Raw genomic sequence first — 24,766 nt, 5'->3', positions numbered from 1 at the left:
TCTCATGCACTAGGGACTGGACACTAACTTTGGTCCTACTAATACCCTTCACATATGGCCAGAATTCTTTGCATTTTGTGAAATGTCATTTGACAGTATTCTGCTACAGTGGTCATTGAAGGCATCACGCATTGCCCTTTGGACAGTCAAACATGTTTCTTCAGCATCTCCGTATCTATAGCCCTACGCTTTGTTCTACACCTATTATTCAGTAATCTCTGTTTCTGTAGAAGTTTCTTTACAGTGAGTGTATACCAATGAGGTTCCTTACCATTATGAACTTTTCTACTGGGCGCATATCTACCCAATGCCTGGTCAACTATTCTTTTAAACTTGAACCAGAGTTCTTCTACCTGCTCCTAACCAGTGCTGAAAGTTTCATCACTGAGATATGACACTATTGACTTTTTTATCTCGTTTAGTGGACATATACATCTTTCTGCTTGTTTTAGTGGTCGTATGTATTTTGGTAATCATTGTTGACACAACTGCGCCATGGTCACTGATATCAGTTTCGATGTGAACATCCTCAAAGACGTCAGGTCAATTTGTTGCTACTAGATCCAATATATTTCCATCATGAATGGGGGGGGGGGGGGTTCCTAACTATGTGTTGTAGGTAGTTTTCAGAGAACGCATTTAGCAATGTTTCGCAGGATGTCTTAACATGCCCATCACTAACAAAACTGTAATTTTCCCAATTAATTGTTGGATGATTCAAGTCTCCACCGATGATTACAGTATGATTGAGGAACTTACAAACAAATGAACTGAGATTTTCTCTAAGGTTTTCTGTTACTTCAGGAGATAAGTCTGGTGGCAATAGAAGTATCTAGTTATCAAACTACCTGGCAGATTAAAACTGTGTGCCCGACCGAGACTCGAACTCAGGACCTTTGCCTATCGCGGGCAAGTGCGCTACCAACTGAGCTACCGAAGCACGACTCACGCCCGGTCCTCACAGCTTTACTTCAGCCAGTACCTCGTCTCCTACCTTCCAAACCTACTCTCCTGCGAACCTTGCAGAACTAGCACTCCTGAAAGAAAGGATACTGCGGAGACATGGCTTAGCCACAGCCTGGGGGATGTTTCCAGAATGAGATTTTCACTCTGCAGCGAAGTGTGCGCTGACATGAAACTTCCTGGCAGATTAAATCTGTGTGCCCGGCCGAGACTCGAACTCGGGGCCTTTGCCTTTCGCGGGTAAGTGCTCTACCATCTGCAGAGTGAAAATCTCATTCTGGTATCTAGTTATCATTTGATGCCCACATCTGATACTTAGTCTTCTCCAATCATTCTTACATGCAGCTTCCATTTCAATCTTGGTGGATTTGAGTTTCTTGTCTACTGTGACAAATACACCACTTCCATTTCCCATTTGCCTGTCCTTTTTTAATACACACTTAAATTCTCTCCCAGAACCTCACTGCTAACAGTTTCAGTTTTCAACCAGATTTCTGTACCTGAAATCATGTGAGCTCCACTGCTTTCCATGAGCACGTGAAACTCTGGCAATTTGTTGTGAATGCTTTGGTAGTTTACCATTAGGATTTTAATACTCTCGCCCGTGGGAGGCATTTCTTTCGAACTTACACTGATGCTTCTGGGTTTCCTAAACTATGATCTGGACTGGATGGAGAGTCGCCTAATCTAAAAAAAAAGGCCTTGTAAGCAGTCCAAACACAGTCAGCTACCTGAGTAGCAGCCTCAGGTGTCTTTATTTATGGGGATTCTACAGTTCTGAGCCTTAGGCCCAAATCCAGGAAGTCACAGGCCTAGCTTGTCACAGAACCTTCGATGTCTCTGGTTCAGTCGTTTCACTGTACTCAGAACCAAAGAACCACGATCAGTTGTGGGTACAATGCCGCAAACTGTGAGCTTCATTGAAACTCAACGAGCAAGGCTGACGTTCTCAACCTTCTCTGCCAGTCACGGGAATGACCCAAGAATGACGTCAGAGCCCAGACGACAGGCATCATTTATTACAACGTGCACCACAATCTGCAGTATGTTGCACCCTGTTCCCTCCATGGCTGCCGGAATAGCCTCAGCAACATGTTGAATGAGGCACTCACGCAAAATCACTGAGTGCACCTGTGTCCTTTCTTGTCCCTTGCTGCCATTTCCCCAAGGGGTACCATCATTCGCTGAATGTTGGAACTGCCGACAATTAATAGAGCTCCTACTCACTTGTGTTTGCCTCCTCCTGACACCGGACAAAATAGGTTTCCCCAAAACAGGTGAAATTAGTCTCACTGCCTAAGTTTCACTTTCAGTGAAAGACAGCACCTCAAACTTCTTGGTTTGGGGGTCTGTTAACCACCCTGGTTCCCGTCCTCCCTGTACAGGACGTCTAGATCTACCATTGACACACCATTCGCAGTCAAGTGGACAGGTAATGACAGTTCCTGTATTTCCTGCAGAGGAGACAGGATCCACAGGAGAAGATAGTACTTGAGGTACCTCTCGATACAGGAAACACAGGTACACGACACTCAGGAGCTCTTCCAAAACAACGATTCGTAGCAGCTTATGGGTGTCAATCAACTCCTGTGTTTGAGAATAGCATTCACAATGGGGCTGCAGTTTGGCTGGTGCAGTGTATTACAAGCCACTGAACAAATAAATTTAAAAAAAATCTACTGGTTATTTTTTTAATCTGTTGAGCTAAAAAGTTGTTAATTACCTATAAGAATTTAAGCAACACAAAAACCTATGATAAAAATTGCTAGTTTCCTAAAACGTTTTGATGTTAATTACAGTTGTTAGCAAAGTAAAAAACAGAGTCACTTTACAATAAATGCAGATAATATATAGGGCTACTCCTCTGTAAGGGAAAACTAGATGTAACACAATATGTTAGTTAGAAAATCTGCTACAGTAACTAAATCACAAACCCCGATTTGTTACAAATTGGTCGTAGACTATGGAAAGGAGAATGAAAGCTTCGAAAAATGCTCAAAACGGACGTTTATTTGCTTTGATATACAATGAAATTCAGGGGCGATGTATACTTTGGCTGAATTATGAACCACACACCCTGATTTTCTACGAATTAAATTGTGTATTCAAAACACTCATACAGCTAGCTTAAACAAAATATAGTTTTGTAAGCGCCCAAAGATTGATAAGCTAACCTTTTTCTCACCTAATTGTACAGTGAAACTAGAAAAAGATTATTTTGAACGAGGATACGCTTACGGTCCTCAAAAATTTTAAAAGAGCATAATTTACTTTAACCCTAAAATTGACGATAACAGTACTAGTTTATCGCGGCACTCGCAAATGTTGGAAATTTTACGATTAGGCTTTAACAATATAAACGGGTGTTCATACAATCAATGAAAGATTACGCAGAAGAAGCGGGCGAACAGAAAATGTTGGAAATTTTACGATTAGACTATCACAATACAAACGGGTGTTCATACAATCAATGAAAGATTACGCAGAAGTAGCGGGCGAACAGTGAATTATGTCAATCTAGAACTTTAAATCGACACACGATCTTGTACAAGCTTTCACACACGAGGGAAAAATCCTAAGACAGCGTTTATATATATAAATTCACATACTAACTACTGTGTGGCTGGTCCCGGTGGAGGTTCGAGTTCTCCCTCGGGCATGGTTGTGTGTGTTTGTCCTTAGGATAATTTAGGTTAAGTAGTGTGTAAGCTTAGGGACTGATGACCTTAGCAGTTAAGTCCCATAAGATTTCACACATACTTGAACACATACGAACTGCGTGGATTTTTCACTTAATTGATTCTGCGCACACTTCTGTACTGGCTTGCAGGAGAACATTACAGTGTAAATTTATCTCGATCAGAGTCGCTAAAATGTGCAGCAGCAACAAATCACGCCTTCTGCCTGCCTGCAGCTAACAATGCAGCTAAGTAGGGAGATTTTGTCAGCTATTCTGATAATCAGCCATTGTTCTTGTTTGCCAGTGACTTGCAAATAAACGCTACCAGCAGCAGTGGACAGATGTAGTGGCTCATCTTGTATTATAGGAAGTGTGATATTGGCAAAGAAAGCAGTATTTACAGAAATAAGGTGAGAATTAGAAGGGTCAATTTAGATATTCTATCAAGAGAAGGTAAACCATAGGGTAGGAGAAAGTTTATCCGAACGCACAGAAAACTTTATACTATACTTGTTCTACATCTAAATCTACATCTATACTCTACAAACCACTATGAGGTGCATGGCAGACGGTACGTCCCATCCTACCAATTATTAGGGTTTCTTCCCATCAAGTACGGATTGCGGGAAGAATGACTGTTTGAATGTCTCTTTGCGTGCTGTAATTATTCTGACCTTATGCTCACGATCTTTATGTGAGCAAACGTCGGGGGTTGTAGTATATTCCTACAGCCACCATATAAAGCCTGTTCTTGAAACTCTACTAATAGAATTTTTCAGGATAGTTTACCTCCATCTTCAAGAGCCTTATAACTCAGTGCCTGCAGTATCTCGGTGACACTCTCCCATGGATCAAACAAACCTGTGACCATTCGTGATGTCCTCTTTATAAGTTCAAAATCCCTTGTTTGTCCTATCCGGTACTCGTTCCATAAACTCGAGCAATATTCTAGGATGGGACACATGAGTGATTTGTAAGCAATACCTTTTGTAGACTGCACTTCCCCAGTATTCTACAAATAAACCGAAGTTTACCAACTGCTTTACCCCCAACCGAACCTATGTGATCATTCCATTTCATATCCTTACAAAGTGTTACACCCAGGTATTTGTGTGAGTTGGCCAATTCCAACAGTGCCTATTGTAGTCATCGGATACTATGTTTTTTTTTTCATTTTGTGAAGCGCATAATTTTACAACTCTCAATATTTGAAGCAAGCTGCCAATCTTTGATCCACTTTGGAGTCTTAACAAAATGTGACTGAATATTTATGTATCTTCTTTCAGATAGTACTTCATTACAGATGACTGCATTAGCTGCAAAAATATGAGGTTGCTGTTAATTTTGTCTGGAAGGTCGTTAATATACAACATGAGCAGCAATGGTCCTAACACACTTCCCTGGGGCACACCTGATGATACTTCCACATCTGACGATGACGCTTCATCCAGGATAACTTACTATGCCCTCTCTACTACAAAGTCGTCAGTCCAGTCACCAATTTCACTCGATTTCCATATCATTGTACTTTTGACAATAAGCATAGGTGTTGCACTGAGGCAAATGCTTTTCGGAAATCAGGAAATCCTGCATCTACCTGACTGCCTTCATACAAAGCTTTCAGTACGTCACGTGATAAAAGTTGAGTTGGGTTTCACATACATGATGTTTTGGAAACCATGTTGGTTGGCACCGAGGTGGTTGTTCTGTTCAAGGTACCTCATTATCTTTGAGCTTACAATATGTTCTAAGATTACTAAAAACTGGTGTCAAGGATACTGGACAACAGTTTTTTGGATGACTTCTATTATCCTTCCTGGAGATGAGTGTGACCTGTGCTCTTTTCAAAGAATTGGTCTAGGTTTTTTGTTGGAGGGATCTATGATAGATTGTAGATGGACAAATTCCACCGCAGATTCAGAATTGAATCTGACAGGGACTCGTCCAGGGCCTGGAGCTTTGTCCAATTTTAACAGTTTCAGCTGTTTCTCACTGACATTAATACTTACTTCATTCATCTTTTCAATTGTATAAGGATTACATTGGGGCAGTTCACCTGGGTTTTCCTTTGTAAACGAACATTTGAGAATGGAGTTAAGAATTTCAGCTTTTGCTTTACCACCCTGAACGCAGTTCTCCTGGGTGTTCCTTTGTAAACGAACATTTGAGAATGGAGTTAAGAATTTCAGCTTTTGCTTTGCCACCCTCAACTTTAGTTTCTGTGTAATTTGCTGGGACTGGACATTAACTTTGGTATCGCTAACAGCCTTTATATATGGCCATAATTTCTTTTGGTTTTGTGAAATATCATTTGACGATATTCTGCTACAGCATTACTGAAGGCAAAGAGCATTGCTCTCTTGACAGCAAGTTGCATTCCATTCAGTATCGCTCTATCTATAGCCCTATGTTTTACTTTACACCTATTATGCAGTACTGTCTGTTTCTCTATAAGTTTGTTTAATGTGACTATGTACAGTGAAGGTTCCCTCCCATTATGACTTGTTCTACTGAGTACATATCTATTCAGTGCATGGTCAATTCTTCTTTTAAGCTTCCAACTGTTTTCAATGTGCCTTCTTTCTTTGGAGAATCTGAAATCTCACACGTATGCCAACAAACCACAACCAGTTTAAAATAGCCACTTTCGTTTTTTGGGTTCATCAAAATATGTGTGCAGCAATATTTGCAGATGACTGTTGTGATCATATTTGAGATGGAATTCCTCTATTTTTGTGTAATATACCCTGTATTGATTATATCTGACAAGCTAGAGCTGTATATCATACTGGAATATAAATCCAAGTTTCTGCCTTTTTTGTGAGTGCATATGCAAAACTGCAATACTCAAGCAACGCCTAGAACTGATTAAAGAGGTAACTAGTTACAGGCTTCTTCAGTACATTCTAAATCTTGTAGATGCTCGTCCATGGTAATGGAGGGCTAGGATTTTTAAGAAAAGAGATTCTTCCCAGAGTTTAGTTTTACCACAGCATGGAGTTATAATCAGGATAGAATTATTATACACTTTGTAGAGCACACACTGTTACATACCTTTCCTGCAGCAAGGTAACCTCCATTTTCCTTCACCAATGCATCAACCCTTCCAAGAAAGAAGGGAAGTGTTTCGTTTAAGGCAGTTGTTTTTTTTCTCTGCTTTACAGCTTCATCAGGTTCCCAGTAAAACTCAGATAACTCTGCATCAAGATTAGAAAAATAATTTTCTTTTACCAACCATTTCAAAATGAAAATACAGACTCATGAAAACAAAACTCATTGTTTACCACAGACAGTGAAATTGTGGATGTTTGTAAATTGTGAGCTATTAGACTTGGAACTTACATTTCCAAATAATTTGATTCAGGTATGTGGGACATACCAGAAAGTTGGTAGAAATTTAACATTGTTGAAATGCAGCAAGTTATGACAATAGTAAGGTAACATAAATGTAGTATACAACAAGAAACACAACTCAGAAGAAAGAATATGCTAATTGTTATGTCAATTAGTGACTAACAAACAAAAAATTTTTTATATAAGCATCTGTAAAATGTACACACATAGCAACAAAATGGTCATACTACTATTTCAGAAAAAAAATATTGGCAGAATTATTATGTATTCAAAGGATGCAAATTTACCTCTAAAGCTACACTCTGTAAACCACTGTGAAGAGCATGGAGAGGGTAAATCCCAGTGTATCAGTAATGAGGAATTTTTCCTCATTCCATTCTTTTGAAGTATGCAAGAAGGACAACTGCTGGAATTCCTCTGTATATACTGCATTTAGTTGAATTCTGTCTTCTTGATTGATATTGTGACACTAGAGTCACCATCCAAGTTGGTTCTGGAAAGCTTCTAAGTTTTCTATCACTGTATAGTTTGTGTCTATCTTTAAGTGTCTACCAGTTCATTTTGTTCATCATCTTCATAATACTCTCCCATGGGTCACAAAAATCTGTTATCATTTATGTTACCCTTCACTGATGATACTCTCTCATGGGTCACACAAACTTGTGATCATTGACATTATCCTTCACCACAAATATTCAATATACCCTGTTAGTCCTACTTGAAATTAGTGTAACACACAACACACAGTGACATACATGTTAATCATAGTAACACCACACTATGCCAGAAAGATGTATATTATGCAGGGAAAAAACTGCACAACATGTTACCAACTACAGAGCTTTAAAAAGTCTGTGACAGCCTTCCTTCTGAAAAACTGCTACTATTCGACCTCACAGTATCTCATGCAAGGAAAAATGTAATTTGTATCTGTAATTTTAGAAATAACTTAAAAATACACAGTATTCAAAAATTGTAAATTATTAACTGCATAGATAAAATTTGTTATAAAAATTTAAATACTGTATGTTTGATGTTTGAAAAACAAATAGATAAAAAGGGTTTCCGTCAAATATACTGTGTATGATATATGTACTGAAAAAGAGATTTATATAGACAGATAAACACATAAAAAAGTAAATAAAGACTTGAGCAATATTCTAATATGGATAGCATGAGTGTTTTGTATGCAGTCTCTTTTGTAGACTGGTTGCATTTTACTAGTACTCTGGCAATGAAATGTAGTTTTCCACCTTCTTTGCCTATGACTGAGTCTATGACACTGTTCCATTGCATATACCTACAAATGGTTACACCCAAGTATTCGGTTGAGTTGACTTACAACTTTGGTTCACTGACACTGTAGTCATAGGGTATTGCTATATTTTTTGTTTTTCAAAGTGGAAAATTTTACACTTTGGAATATTATAGCACGTTGCTAGTCTTATGCCGTTTTTAAACCTTTCAAGATCATTCCTCTACATGCTCCTGTCCTGAGCTAAATGTTTCAAGTAACATATTGAGATGAGGTAATACTGTTTCTTTGCCTAGGTTACTGAAAATATATATATATATATATCTGCCTCTTTTAGTTGCCCTTTCTACTTTGTTAATCATTCATGCTTCCATTACCTTATGGTCACTGAAACCGATTTCAGTGTATACATCCCCAAAAAGATAAGGTTCCTTCATTAGCATTTAGATATGATATAGTTCCATCACAAGTAGGGTTCTGAACTACATGTTCTAGGTAGATTTTTTTTAGACAAGGCACTCAGTAATTTTTCACACAGTGTCTTTTCATACTTACCACTAACAAAACTGTAACTGTCCCAATTGCATGTCAGATGATTAAAATCTCCTAGATGATTACTACTTTTAATACAACAACTACAAAGACTATTTGTAAATAAATATGCTTGCCTGTATACTCACATAACTTTTATCAACTTACAGTAATCATGTCAGTATTACACATAATGACTATGTAATAGTAAGAATACCAGAGAGGAATGTGGCTGAAAAAACAATAACCACATTTTTAAAAATATAGAAGTTCTGCTACTGATTGTGTACACAACTTTGTAATCAACCATATGCCCAAATAGAAACAAGAAAATTTATATTATTCATGAGTAATTGTTGATATTACTTTTTGAAGTAATTTTCCATGGGTGTTTTGGCAATGCCTTGATCCACTACAAATCCCTGGAGATTTTGCTTGATTATGGTATTAATGAAAGACATTGTATCAGTTTAGCATTAAACTGTACAACAATGATTCTCTACACTTGTGTAGAGATACAGTAATCCAACTCACAAATATTATCCTCACATGAGAAAGAAAGCTATTCTCACAGGACTTCTCTAAAGGGGATAAGATAATGTATACATATCAAAAATAGAATAAAATTCAAACTGAGACATGACCTTATCACAGTCAACATTTTGAAATATCAGGATTGAACTAACAGTTAATCAAATTTATATAAAAGAAAGAGTAATTATTCTTTGTGTAAATTCTTAAAGCAGAAAGTGAAAGGAAAGCAGCCTGGAGGGGTGTATAGGAAAACAGCCTGGAGGGGTGTATAGGAAAAAGCAGGAAAACAGAAACAGAATGACAATAAATTACATATAAAAGACGGGGGTAGGTCGATTATTGATCCATAGAAACTAGCAAACTGCTGGAAATATAGAAATCATTTTTAATAAATTAATAAAGGTTCTGAGTAAAGTTGCAGTGCCCAAGTGTAGTATAATCTTATAAGCAGACATAACTAAAAATCAAACATTCTTCACAGTTTTGACATGTCACAGTTGGTCAACAAAACAACAAGGACAACAAAATCTTTATCTTCAGTAATCAATCATGTTTTTTACAAATGCAGTCACAGAATATTGCCTTCTACATGTAGAAATTCTCGGACTCTCCAGTCACTTCTAGCAAGTGACAAAAGTATAAGCCCATCAGACACTAGATCTAAAGGTCTCTTTCAAAACACAAAACTCAATAGTTTTCAAGGACATTGTTAAACAAAATCTGGGGTGGAGTGTATACAGAAAACAATATAGATACAAAATTCTCTATGTTCCATAAATATTTAAACTAAACTTTGAACAGCCAATTTCAAAAAGTATCCACATCTATAGCAAAGCCAAATAAAGACAGGTAGATCACAGCAGGTATAATAAAAGCCTCCCAAACATTGAAATATCAGAGTTCCATAAGAAAAACCCATAGAGCACCAGAGTTCAAAAACTATTGTCAGATGTACAAAAAGATTTACAGGAAGATGTTCCTTGCCACAAAAATGTCAGCAAATGGCTAAACAATTCTTAAAGCAGAAAGTGAAAGGAAAGCAGCCTGGACGGTTGTATAGGAAAAAATAGGAAAACAGAAACAGAATGACAATAAATTACAGATAAAAGACAGGGGTAGGTCGATTATTGATCCACAGAAACTAGCAGATTTTGAGAAGAAATATTTTTTTATATAGCGGAGAAAATACAATAAAAATTGCAAAAATTTAAAAGTTTTATTCCAGTCAAACTTATGCAGCGAGTACAATGATGTTTCTACCCGCCATAGAGAACAAAGTTAGGAAATGAGTACAAAAATTAAAGAATAATAAGAGAGCAGGCATAGATAAAGAGCCAACCTGCTTATTTAAAGAATACATAGGCAGTAAAAGGCTCCAGAGTATCTGAAACAAGGAATAGATGTGCCTCTGCTAAAGAAAAAAATGGTGATGCTCGAGATGCAGAAACTACAACCCCATTTTATCATTTCTGAGAACGCATGCTGTTACTGCGTGATTACCTGTAAATACCACATTAATCCAATAAATACTCAAATTGATGTCCATCAGCCTCAATGCATTTGGCAATACGTGTAACGACATTCCTCTCAACAGCGAGTAGTTCGCCTGCCATAATGTTCACACATGCATTGACAATGCGCTGACGCTTGTTGTGAGGCGTTGTCGGTGGATCACGATAGTAAATATACTTAAACTTTCCCCACAGAAAGAAATCCGGGGACGTCAGATCCGGTTAACGTGCGGGCCATGGTAAGGTGCGTCAAAGACCAATCCACCTGTCATGAAATATGCTTTTCAATACCGCTTCAACTGCACGCGAGCTATGTGCTGGACATCTATCATGTTGGAAGTACATCGCCATTCTGTCATGCAGTGAAACATCTTGTAGTAACATAGGCAGAAAATTACGTAGGAAATCAGCAAACATTGCACCATTTAGACTGCCATCGATAAAATGGGGGCCAATTACCCTTCCTCCCATAATGCCGCACCCGCCAAGGTCGCTGATGTTCCACTTGTGGCAGACATCGTGGATTTTCCGTTGCCCAGTAGTGCATATTATGCCGGTTTACGTTACCGCTTTTGGAGAATGACGCTTCGTCCCTAAATAGAACGAGTGCAAAAAAACTGTCATCGTCCAGTAATTTCTCTTGTGCCCTGTGGCAGAACTGTACACGACGATCAAATTCGTCGCCATGCAATTCCTGGTGCATAGAAGTATGGAGCGGGTGCAATCGATGTTGATGTAGTATTCTCAACACCGAAGTTTTTGAGATTCCCGATTCTCGCTCAATTTGTCTGCTACTAATGTGCGGATAAGCCGCGACAGCAGCTAAAACACCTACTTGGGCATCATCATTTTTGCAGGTCGTGGTTAACGTTTCACATGTGGCTTAACAAACACTTCCTGTTTCCTTAAATAACGTAACTATCCGGCGAACGGTCCGGACACTTGAATGATGTCATCCAGGATACCGAGCAGCATACATAGCACACGCCCGTTGGGCATCGTGATCACAATACCCATATATCAACACGGTATCGACCTTTTCCGCAATTGGTAAACGGTCCGTTTTAACACGGGTAATGTATCACGAAGCAAATACCTTCCGCACTGGCGGAATGTTACGTGATACCACGTACTTATACGTTTGTGGCTACTACAGCGCCATCTATCCCAAAGCGAAAAAAGTGGTCCAACTAAAATATTCATATACCTTTAATTACTACACGCATATGTAATAAAAATGGGGGTTGCTATTTAAAAAAAAAAACGCAGCTGATATCCGTTTGACATGTGGCAGCGCCATCTAGGGGGCCAACCATAGCGCCATCCAGTTTCCCCCTTCAAGCTAGACGAGTTTCGTTCATTGTAGTTTTTTCGTTTGATGCTTATTTCGTGAGATATTTGGCCCGGACACTATCAATGGACCACCCTGTATAGTGTGGCAGTTATCAGCGATGTGATATAAATGAATAGTGTGAAAGTATTTTTTTCGATGAGATAATATTACCACATGCATTAATTACTTAATTTGAAGCCCAGTGGCCATGGCATGGTGGGTAAACCAGTTCCGATCCTATCACCAGTCTTAAGCATCATTGGGCATAACCAGTACTTGCATGGGTGACCATCCATGTAGACCGCATGTAATCTTCCCTTTGTCTTCATGGTAGGGGTGGTGGTATAAAGTCCCTGATCATCAGTCTTTTGCACCAACGTCTTAGGCCGTGTCCTACATAAGCGTCAGAAGCGACCCACATCGAGCGCAATCTGGATATGCGACACTCTAGCATCAACCAGCAGCATCGGGCGAGTAGCTCGGGTGTCCTGCGTGCCAGCGACCATCTATCTGCTTAGAGTCGACCACCTGTTTCTATAAAACGGCACTCCTAAACTGTAGAATACCGTAGCTAGAGAGGAAGACTTCAAAATTAACTTTACCTGAGAGAATAAAGCGAAAAGAAATGCTGTGGATGAAAGTTACAAAGGGAGGAATCTTTATTGAGAATTTCATAATTTATATCATCTGTTAGGAAGATCACCAGACAAATTCTTCGAATACACGTGAATGAGCTGACGAGCATTAACATCTCATTAATAAATTAAATACGATTTTTTTACTTGATTAAGAACTTTTAACAGCTAATAAATGCGGACGAATAACAGAGTATCGTAAATACAAATGAATGAGCGTAGTTTTGCCACCGCATCGAATGAAAGATCGTGGGTTCGGTGTCGATTGCTACTTATATTTTAACTGACTACTCAGCTACAGTATTGCATACTAAATTTTACGTAAACTATAAGTATATTATAAGGTCTTGCCAAAGTACTTCATCTTTAAGTGTATACACACCTAGATCGTATATCACACATATTAAATTCCTAATAAAATACACTGAACAATCATAAAATTTTACTGATAGTTGATGTTGAGAACGTAATTCATCAACAGTCAGTGTCAAACCCAAACTTTCAGTTAATCTAAATAGTCTGTGAAAGTAAAGCACACAAACATTTTGAAAAGGAAGTCGAATGAAAGATCGTGGGTTCGGTGTCGATTGCTACTTGTATTTTAACTGACTACTCAGCTACAGTATTGCATACTAAATTTTACGTAAACTATAAGTATATTATAAGGTCTTGCCAAAGTACTTCATCTTTAAGTGTATACACACCTAGATCGTATATCACACATATTAAATTCCTAATAAAATACACTGAACAATCATAAAATTTTACTGATAGTTGATGTTGAGAACGTAATTCATCAACAGTCAGTGTCAAACCCAAACTTTCAGTTAATCTAAATAGTCTGTAAAAGTAAAGCACACAAACATTTTGAAAAGGAAGTCAAACGTTTTGAGAACTGATTTGTCTAGAAGTTGTTGTTGTTGTTGTGGTCTTCAGTCCTGAGACTGGTTTCATGCAGCTCTCCATGCTACTCTATCCTGTGCAAGGTTCTTCATCTCCCAGTACCCACTGCCGCCTACCTCCTTCTGAATCTGCTTAGTGTATTCATCTCTTGGCCTCCCTCTACGATTTTTACCCTCCACACTGCCCACCAATACTAAATTGGTGATCCTCGATATCTCAGAACATGTCCTACCAACCGCTCCCTTCTTCTAGTCAAGTTGTGCCACAAGCTTCTCTTCTCCCCAGTTCTATTCAGTACCTCCTCATTAGTTACGTGATCTATCCATCTAATCTTCAGCATTCTTCTGTAGCACCACATTTCGAAACCTTCTATTCTCTTCTTGTCTAAACTATTTATCGTCCACGTTTAACTTCCATACACGCCTACACTCCACACAAATACTTTCAGAAACGACTTCCTGACATTTAAATCTACACTCGATGTTAACAAATTTTTCTTCTTCAGAAACGTTTTCCTTGCCATTGCCAGTCTACATTTTATATCCTCTCTACTTCGACCATCATCAGTTATTTTACTGCCCCAAGTAGCAAAACTCCTTTACTACTTTAAGTGTCTCATTTCCTAATCTAATTCCCACAGCATCACCCGACATAATTCGACTACATTCCATTATCCTCGTTTTGCTTTTGTTCATGTTCATCTTATACCCGCCTTTCAAGACACTGTCCATTCCGTTCAACTGCTCTTCTAAGTCCTTTGCTGTCTCTGATAGAATTACAATGTCATCGGCGAACCTCAAAGTTTTTATTTCTTCTCCGTGGATTTTAATACCTACTCCGAACTTTTCTTTTGTTTCCTTTATTGCTTGCTCAATATACAGTTTGAATAACATCGGGGATAGGCTACAACCCTGTCTCACTACCTCCTCAACCACTGCTTCCCTTTCATACTCCTCGACTCTTATAACTGCCATCTGGTTTCTGTACAAATTGTAAATAGCTTTTCGCTCCCTGTATTTTACCCCTGTCATACGTCGTAGGGTCAGTATTGCCTCACGTGTTCCAACATTTCTACGGAATCCAAACTGATCTTCCCCGAGGTCGGCTTCTACTAGTTTTTCCATTCGTCTGTAAAGAATTCGCGTTAGTATTTTGCAGCTGTGACTTATTACACTGATAGTTCGATAATTTTCACATCTGTCAACACCTGCTTTCTTTGAGATCGGAATTATTATATTCTTCTTGAAGTCTGAGGGTATTTCGCCTGTCTCATACATCTTATTCACCAGATGGAAGAGTTTTGTCAGGACTGGCTCTCCCAAGGCCGTCAGTCGTTCTAATAGAATGTTGTCTAATCCCGGGGCCTTGTTTCGACTCAGGTCTTTCAGTGCTCTGTCAAACTCTTCACGCAGTATCGTATCTCCCATTTCATCTTCATCTACATCCTCTTCCATTTCCATAATATTGTCCTCAAGTACATCGCCCTTGTATAGACCCTCTATATACTCATTCCACCTTTCTGCTTTCCCTTCTTTGCTTAGAACTGGGTTTCCATCTGAGCTCTTGATGTTCATACAAGTGGTTCTCTTATCTCCAAAGGTCTCTTTAATTTTCCTGTAGGCAGTATCTATCTTACCCCTAGTGAGATAAGCCTCTACATCCTTACATTTGTTCTCTAGCCATGCCTGCTTAGCCATTTTGCACTTCGTGTCGATCTCATTTTTTAGACGTCTGTATTCCTTTTTTACTGCTTCATTTACTGCATTTTTATATTTTCTCCTTTCATCCATTAAATTCAATATTTCTTCTGCTACCCAAGTATTTCTACTAGCCCTCGTCTTTTTACCTACTTGATCTTCTGCTGCCTTCACTACTTCATCCCTCAAAACTACCCATTCTTCTGCCACTGTATTTCTTTCTCCCATTCCTGTCAATTGTTCCCTTATGCTCTCCCTGAAACACTGTACAACCTCTGGTACTTTTAGTTTATCCAGATCCCATCTCCTTAAATTCCCACCTTTTTGCAGTTTCTTCAGTTTTAATCTACAGGTCATAACCAATAGATTGTGGTCAGAGTCCACATCTGCCCCTGGAAATGTCTTACAATTTAAAACTTAGTTCCTAAATCTCTGTCTTATAATTATATAATCTATCTGAATCCTGTCAGTATCTCCAGGCTTCTTCCATGTGTACAACCTTCTTTTATGATTCTTGAACCGAGCGTTAGCTATGATTAAGTTGTACTCTGTGCAAAATTCTACCAGGCGGCTTCCTCTTTCATTTGTTAGCCCCAGTCCATATTCACCTACTACGTTTCCTTCTCTCCCTTTTCCTACTACCGAATTCCAGTCACCCATGACTATTAAATTTTCGTCACCCTTCACTATCTGAATAATTTCTTTTATTTCATCATACACTTCTTCAATTTCTTCGTCATCTGCAGAGCTAGTTGGCATATAAACTTGTACTACTGTAGTAGGTGTGGGCTTCATATCTATCTTGGCCACAACAATGCGTTCACTATGCTGTTTGTAGTAGCTTACCCACATTCCTATTGTTTTATTCATTATTAAACCTACTCCTGCATGACCTTTATTTGATTTTGTGTTTATAACCCTATAGTCACCTGACCAGAAGTCTTGTTCCTCCTGCGACCGAACTTCGCTAATTCCCACTATATCTAACTTTAACCTATCCATTTCCCTTTTTAAATTTTCTAACCTACCTGCCCGATTCAGGGATCTGATATTCCATGCTCCTGAATCCTTTAGAACACATTTATGTTGTTTTGGAGCGCCGACTTCATGCCAGGCCTCACCAAGCGACATCGATACCTCTCCTCAGTGCAGCACTCCGTGAACAATGGGCTGCCATTCCCCAAGAAACGCACTTGATTGAACGTATGCCTGCGAGAGTGGAAGCTGTCATCAAGGCTAAGGGTGGGCTAACACCATATTTAATTGCAGCATTACCGATGGAGGGCGCTACGAGCTTGTAAGTCATTTTCAGCAGGTGTCCGGATACTTTTGATTACATAGTGTATCTCTCGTACAATTCAGAGGAGCTGGTGCTGGAGACGGCAGTGGCTGGGAATAAAGACGGGTGGAGGAGGTCTTACATGATATAGTTATTAAAAAGCTTCTCACTATTTCCTCTGAAATGAGTAAGCTTTTACTCAAAATCTTATACTTATTACACTTATCAGCTTTTTGTTGTACATCCAACATATGTAATACAAAAGTCACCTGTCCAGGTATCTGTTGATTATCATGGGACCAGAGACGAAGATGACAAAATGTACACGGAAATAATGAATTCATCCTTCTGATGAACTTGAAAGCCATAGTTTATGCAAACATGCAACACAATGGATAAAATCATGTGTTAGCAACAGAAAGGAATATCTGTTGGCAGAATCTAGACGCATGTCTGAAAGCAAGGACATTAAATACAATGCGCCTCAGGGATCTGTACATAGTCCACTATTTCTGTACATCCATCCTTGTGATTAATGGTCTCTGTGACTTGGGCTGTTCACATACATACTGAAATGAAGTGGTTGCTATATAATAAAATAACATCAAACAACGGTTGCAGGTATTTCATTTTATTAAGTATGGTGTGCTACTATCCAGTCTCTTTGAAAACTACATCAAAGTCAGTGAGAAGGAACAAAAATTTTTGTATCGTGGTGACATGACGGTGGTAAATGCAGAGAAAGGAACTTGCACATTCATTTTGGCAGATAATGTGGTTCAGTACTTCTCACAGAATGACTCAATTAAAAAACTACAAAAGGCAGTGTTCATGGTTTCCGCTAATAAATAAAAGGAAGATCTCATAAATCTACTTATACATGAAACAAGTCTGGAAGAAATTAACTGCATAACATTTTTGAAAACTGTGCCAGATAATTAGCTCTAATGAAGACAACATATAGACAGTGTTTACTGTAAATTAAGCACTGTAATATTCATTATGAAACTAGACACTTCAGTGGACAGTGTGTCACATTCTTCTTCAACTCTACATACAATATGGAATTGCTTAAAGGGAAGCTCTGGCAGAATAAATGCAAAAAAATTCTTATATGTCAAAAAAGGCCATTGGGATTATTCTGAATAACACCAAAGTGGCTCCTGCAGAAATGCCTTCCAAAAACCAAAAACACTGGTATATCCGTCTATTAACATATACAGAACAATAGTTTCATTAATAAAAGATAGAAAATTACCAGAAGATATGCACATGCCCATTTTCATGACACAAGAAAGAAAAACCAGCTAAGAAGTGTACCACACAGACAGGGTTGCTGATAAAATTTCCCAACAAACAGGTGCTCAACTGATAAAGTACCTTAGAATGTAAATAATGGGAAATGTTTTATTATGCGTGTTTTGCATGTACCTTTATATGAAGTGTATGAAAACAATATATATAGCTTGATATAAAACCACAGCTAAATGTGAATTGCTGTATGTATTATACACCGATGGAAAAATAATCGCAACATCAAGAAGGAGGTGTGCAAAATAAACGAAAGCTGGTAGGTGTGTTTCCACATCTGAAAGTCGAATTCCATTGGAATTTCGCACCGGTCGCGTGAGTGGCGTAGTAGTGCCACTATGAGGATGCAAATCAGATTTGCTTTAAATACATGCTGTAAACCTCATGGGCGTTAGTCTTAGAATAGACATGATGAGTTGACGTTAGTCAAGAATGCCTTTAAGGCACCAAAGACCACATTATCAACACCTCACTGTGTTTAAACGAGGTTATGTATTAGGGTTATGAGAAACTGGACGTTTCTTCTGTGGTACTGTACAAAGCCTTGGTAGAAATGTAGCCACTGTTTGTGTTTGCTGGCAGCAGTAGTTATGAGAACGTATGGTCGCAAGAAAAGTGGGCTCCAGGTGACCATGTGGCGCTATCAAGAGGAGAGATCATCATATTTGGCGTATGGCTCTGGCACATAATACTGCATCTGCAGTAGCAATTTGATCAGCAGCTAGCATGACAGTGACACAGTAAGCAGTTTCAAATCAGTTACTTCAATGGCAGCTCTGAACTAGCGACCCTGCAACGTTCATTCCACTATTCAAAACCACTGCTAATTGCGACTTCAGTGACATGAAGCAAGAGCTTATTGGGGGCCATGGTGGAAGTCAGTTGTGTTTTCTAATGAAGGCCAGTGATGGAATTGTGTTTGTTTGAAGGAAGTCAGTTGTGGGGTTGCAAAAAGCTGTGTGCATGCCAGACACACTGGACCTACACCTGGAGTTACGGTCTAGGGTGTGATTTCATATGACAGCAGAGCACTCGCGTCGTTATCTCATACACTCTGAGAGAAAACTTGTATGTTAGTCTGGTCATTCGATCTGTTGCGCTGCCATTCATGAACAGAAGTCCAGAAGGTATTCTCCAACAGGATAACACTCACTCACAGATAATTGTTGTATTCAGACGTGCTCTGTAGAGTGTCAATAAGTTGCCTTGGCCTGCTCAATGATCAGATTTGTCTCCAGTCAAGCACATACGGGACCTTATCTGATAACAACTATAGTATCATCCACAAACAGCATTAACCATTCCTGTATTGACCAATCAAGTGCAACAGGCATGAAACTCCATCCCACAAAGAGATATCCAGCACCTGTACAACACAATGCATTCACATCTGCATGCTTGTATTCAACATTCTGACAGCTGCATTGGTTATTGATGTATCAGCATTTGTGATATGTCTTTTGCTTACATCAACCTGTGATCCTGTAGTTTTCATCACTCAAATGTACCTAGACAAATAGATTCCCAAATTTCATTAGTCTACATTAATTACTTTTTGGTGTATGATTTTATATGTGGGTGCTATAATCACCTGATTTAAAGAACATTTCAGTAACTTTAAGACCTAGAATAAATAAAGATGTAAACGTATTCACAAAGTTACTATCATATCCACCACTTTTTGTTTCAAACTGTAGTTAATCTGTAGATTAAATACTTTAAGACATTATATTGAGATAATTTGTTCTTGCACTAAATGTTATCAAAAGGAACTAAATAAAAAACGATCAGTGAACCTATGTGTTTCACGCAGATTTGAAAATGGTGATACAGAAATCAGTGAATCAAGGATTGCAAACCTGGCCTTCCCCACAGATGAAAGCCTACTGAATATGATGTGGTATCCAATTAATTCTGGTTGAGCATGTAGATAACTGCCTCCTCCTCTAACAATAGCTCATGTTATTCATGAAAATTGTAATTTTTAAACTGTGTATGTGATCATTATTTAATTTAGTCCAAAAACTATATTTTTATAAGGTCATCACCTCATCATTTGTAACAAGCCATCCCATCAATTCACATATCAAATCACATGACGTATAATTCAAAAAACTGAGTTGTACAATATTGTATTGTACAACTTCTATAATATATGATCAAAAGGATTAACAGAGGCACAAATAGAGGTGCAAATAAATTTGTCTGGTTTCTTTTGCAGTGTTTTACTGCACTTATTTCACATTTTTAATAACAGACTGGAGAATTTTTCAATATTGGGATTTATTACACCTTGTCTCTAAATTAGGTACGAAATTTCCCTTCATAGCACAAGATGTTTTTTTATTCTGTGATTACCTATATTAGGTCCTAGCTTTCAGTTACCCTTGTTTGTTTTAGAACCAGAGGGTTCAATCTATGCCCCACAGGCTGCATGTTGTCCAAATTGTCCAAAGCAAATTTCAGTGTGTTATCAGAAGTGAACATCTATCACACGATCAGTGTTAGTGTTAATGTTAAGTACATTATGTGCAGCCCAAAACCCCGTGTCCGCTTCCAGTGTGATCCAGGTAAGCTTAAATTTTGGACACCTTTTGTAGAGGAAAAAAGGCTGAATGCACAGTAGGAGGTGAATTTTTTCATCTACCTTTGCAAAACCACTTAACTGTAAATTTTCTCTGAAAACACTGTTATCAAGTCATTGTTTACAGTACTATAATACAATACTTTTCTTCTGTGATCCGAAACTTATAGGTCAGTAACTACAAATGTTACATGAGAATAATGGAAGATTACTGGATCTAAAGACAAACTGTCAGTAGTTGCTATACAACATCTTTCAGTTTTCAGTGGGAAGATTGGAGTTGCAAATAAGTAAAACCTAGTTATTCCAGTACAATTATACTGCACCATTAAGTTCCAATGGAATGCCTGCTCAAGCAAGAAAGAGAAACAGCACAATATTCCACTGAGATGGTAATGGTGAAAAAATGGTCTGGCCTAACAGAACACATACCTAATGCAACAATTGGCCATTGTTGTTTGCTATACACAATGTAATTATTTGATTGTCACTATAGACACTGTTGCACTATTTGCTGTTACCTCAATGCCAGACACCTCAAAGCTCTGTTAAAAAAATATTTGCTTTGATCTAGAGGTTCATAGGTACATTATTTCTAAAAAAGATGGTGCAAATCCACCCTTTCTCATAATAGATTTGCAACAATAGCAGCTAAACAAATGTTTTCGGTCTTTAACATGGCAATTCTGTTTGTAAAAAAATTGTTCTCTTAGATTGTTCAAATATAGAACTAAATAATTGTTTTCAGAAATATGCTTCAAATACTGCTAAACACAAAACTTACTTGTTCTTAAGTCTAGTACTGTATCAACAGCCATATCAATCTGAGCAGATTCCCAATCATTTTCACCTGCCAGTCCAAGCTTTCTGCCTAAATAACGGCAGATGGCTATGGACTGATGCATCCTCTTTCCATCAATTTCAAGAAGTGGAACTTGTCCAAATGGTGTAGCTGCAAAATTAGAAACAATTATTTAGCATTTCCATATACACAAAGAAAAATTACATAAATGCTATAAATATAGTTGTAGATATTTCTCCAGTAATCAGAGTTGAAGATTATGAAACACAAATTCTGTTGTAGAGTAGCCATTCACATCGTAGCTTTAACTTAAATCCTTGTGTACTTGTACCACCTCAAGGTATGATAACGCAACTATTTGTCAAAATTAAGTCCTGCATTCCTGTCTCAACATTTTTTCTCTAAATAAAGTTGGAACAGAGCTTTTAAAGTCACTTCACATTTAAATAATCTGTTGTGTAGAGGTAACAACTCACTGAATAGTTGCAGTGCTGAGCCACATAAATAAGACAAAGAACTTAGTTACTTTTTGGATGAATTCTGCAGCAGATCTCTTGAGTACAGATGCATACACAACCATAAAACTACAGTGAGTTGTTATGAGGGCATGCTGAAAAGTAATGCCTCTGAATTTTTTATGTAAACACTGTTATAGCATTTAACATAAAACAAACACTATTAACATAATGCTTCTGTTCTTCAAGTCAAGGTATTTGCAGCCTGTTGCCACAACTCCAACAATGTATAACATTGTGGGCTGTAATGTAACTATGTCAGTGGGTGAGAAACAGCATGATGTAATTGTGTTTTAAATTCAAAGAGTCATCCACACATGGAGCATGCTCTCCTTCAGCAAGACAAAGCCAGACAACATACGTATGAGTGCTGCGATATCTGCAACAATCCAATGCTTTGCGTTCACTGTCATCAATCGTTGTCCATATAGTCGCAACTTGGTTAACAAGTTGGGGCCAAAAAGTGAAGGTAATGTAGACAAAAGTTTCAACCAGTTCTTTCAGCGGATTGTGAGTTTTTTGATCTGCAGTGGCAGCTGATCTACAAACTTACCTCCATTTACCAGTAGGGGTTTTTATCAGCTTCCTGTTTTCTATTCTGAACTGGTGTAAAGCTTCTCAGATAAACAAATTTGCCACGATTTTATTCTGTTGTGAGGTTAAATGACCTCTTTTCCACAATTTTACGTTGTGGCTTTTACAAGCTGGACACAAATAAAGTGAGTAGCTCTTACTTGATCTGTTTAATCACTTCCAGATCCAGTGCAGTAACTATGATGTCACCTACAAAAATGAGTATGAAGGCTGGCTGCTGTCTTTGACTGGCTATATAGACATGGTGATGACTATTTTGGATGCAACACAATTGAATTTACAGTTGCATTTACTAGCCCATTGTTGTCTGGCCAACTGAGTTTATAACTATTTTTTCTGGATTAACAGACTGTATACCCAGAATGCAGTCACATTCACTAACCAATTTGGCTTTTACATTAATGTTAGCTTGTCTGTGTCTACAGTGAGAAATTCTCTTAGAAACAGAAAAGTCAAACATGTTTAACTGAATCATTCATAATTGAAATACAAGTCTAAATTGTTTGATACAGTTATACATAGTTGCAATGACTCACACCAATCCCATACACTTGATTAATAGTTGTTTTTATCGACATTAAAGCCCCCCTACTACTCTGTTTCTTTCCAAAAATGGTTCTGCAGTCCATTCATTGGTTTGTTGACAATGTGCCATGTATGATTTATAGCCAGCTCCCCCATCTCATTGCTTAAAAGCTAAAACAGAACTCTATGTAGTTTTGGCCCCTTTAATGCATGAATGATACAAGAGTATTAAATTTGTGATGATGCTGAGACTGTGAACTACTAAAGCATCATCTTGAGGCAAAATCCTCACATGGAATATGAGGCATCGACAACTCAGTAAGCCTAAGTCACAATACATACATTTTAGCTATCTGTTAAATGATAGGCATAACTGAATACTTTACATTTGGGGCAAGAAAAAGAATTGGAATACCTACAGTTACATAATGAATATTCAGTGAAAGGGATACACTCTGTAAGGAGCCCATGGAAATAAAGTGATACTACAAGTAAAAGGAAAATATTGATGATTTCTGAGCTATCTACCATTTATTATATAATAATTACATAAAATGAGTTAGTCTGTGTCACCAATAATGTTTACTGCCAACTGTTCTACTACATTCCTCCTATGGGAATCATCACATTAGGTCCAGTAGAAATAAAGAGATTGAGATTGGTAAAAATAAGGAAAATAATATTGCTAGATTTCATTAAGTAGTTACACTGTTAAAAACAGTCTGATCGTAACCTGGTTTTTAAGAAGATGTTATAAAGCCAGATTAGCTACACATATAAAGTACAAGGACTATCAAGGTTTAATACTTCTTCACTCTGGTTCTGGCATTTCTTTAAAAAGCTCTTTTGGCTAGTAAAATTCAGCCATATCATTCAGTCGATATGCCAATAAATATTAGAAGACTCTTTGAACTGCTTCATGCAAAACTGCTACTGCTCGAAAACCAAAATCTACAACAACTCATATCAACAGCTGAACGACTGTTACATATGAGGCATCTGTTTCATATACAAATGCTATTTTTAGCTTTTTATATGACTAGAAATGGTAAAGGTAACCATTACCTATACAGGCAACATGCTGAGCATCAAAATACAGATGTAGCTGAGCCATAGAACTAAAATTCTTCATCAGAGCATGCACTAACACAATCTTGTGTGTCCAGTATCATTGTTAAAAGGATTAAGAGTGTTTCGTGAGACAGTATGCTACTTGATGACTTGCTTTGATTGTGAATATTTCTCCTTTCTCGAATATGTAAACTGCTTAGATACATTTGATTAAATGAGCTGTGTTTGCTTTGTATGACTATATGAATACGGAAAAGAAATGTTGCAAATGATGGATGCATTAATACAGATATCATACTTACAAGTTTTCATTGAGATCCACTTCTCTGAATGTTCAATGCGGACATCCTCAAACTCTATCTTTCCATAGAACAAAAGAAAACGTATCGGTTCAGCAGTTCCCTTAGCATTGAAGTAAGTTAATTTACATTTTGGTGCCATCTGGAAGTAATTCATATTTAAAAATAAAAAACTGAAACAGACGATTGTATGAGCATTGACATAAATAAAAAACATAGTATTATTTATTGTTATTTACATTGAGTATAATTCATATCTATTCATATACTATCTGACTCATTTATCTTAATGAGAGACAAAATCAAAACGTAGCAATGACTAGCATAATATGTAAAAACGATTGATATTCATCTTCATCATAACCGTTTCTGAATACCTAACTGCATTGT

The 24,766-nt window shown here is 37.8% G+C and overlaps 1 protein-coding gene across 1 annotated transcript in view; it reads right to left on the bottom strand.

The window, feature by feature from the left end:
• The window catches only part of LOC126336730 (glutathione S-transferase-like), a 66,254-nt gene that overhangs the window by 11,802 nt on the left and 29,686 nt on the right, over positions 1-24,766 (bottom strand). The window contains exons 2-4 of the mRNA XM_050000717.1: positions 24,380-24,524; positions 21,355-21,522; positions 6,698-6,840 (exon numbers count right to left, since the gene is read on the bottom strand). Coding sequence (XP_049856674.1) covers positions 6,698-6,840; positions 21,355-21,522; positions 24,380-24,518 — 450 coding nt within the window. The 5' untranslated portion in view covers positions 24,519-24,524. The remainder of the gene's footprint in view (positions 1-6,697; positions 6,841-21,354; positions 21,523-24,379; positions 24,525-24,766) is intronic.

The sequence above is a fragment of the Schistocerca gregaria genome, chromosome 2 (assembly GCF_023897955.1).
Source record: "Schistocerca gregaria isolate iqSchGreg1 chromosome 2, iqSchGreg1.2, whole genome shotgun sequence".
Classification (NCBI taxonomy): Eukaryota; Metazoa; Arthropoda; class Insecta; order Orthoptera; family Acrididae; genus Schistocerca; species Schistocerca gregaria.
This window is presented reverse-complemented; position numbering and strand designations above follow the sequence as displayed.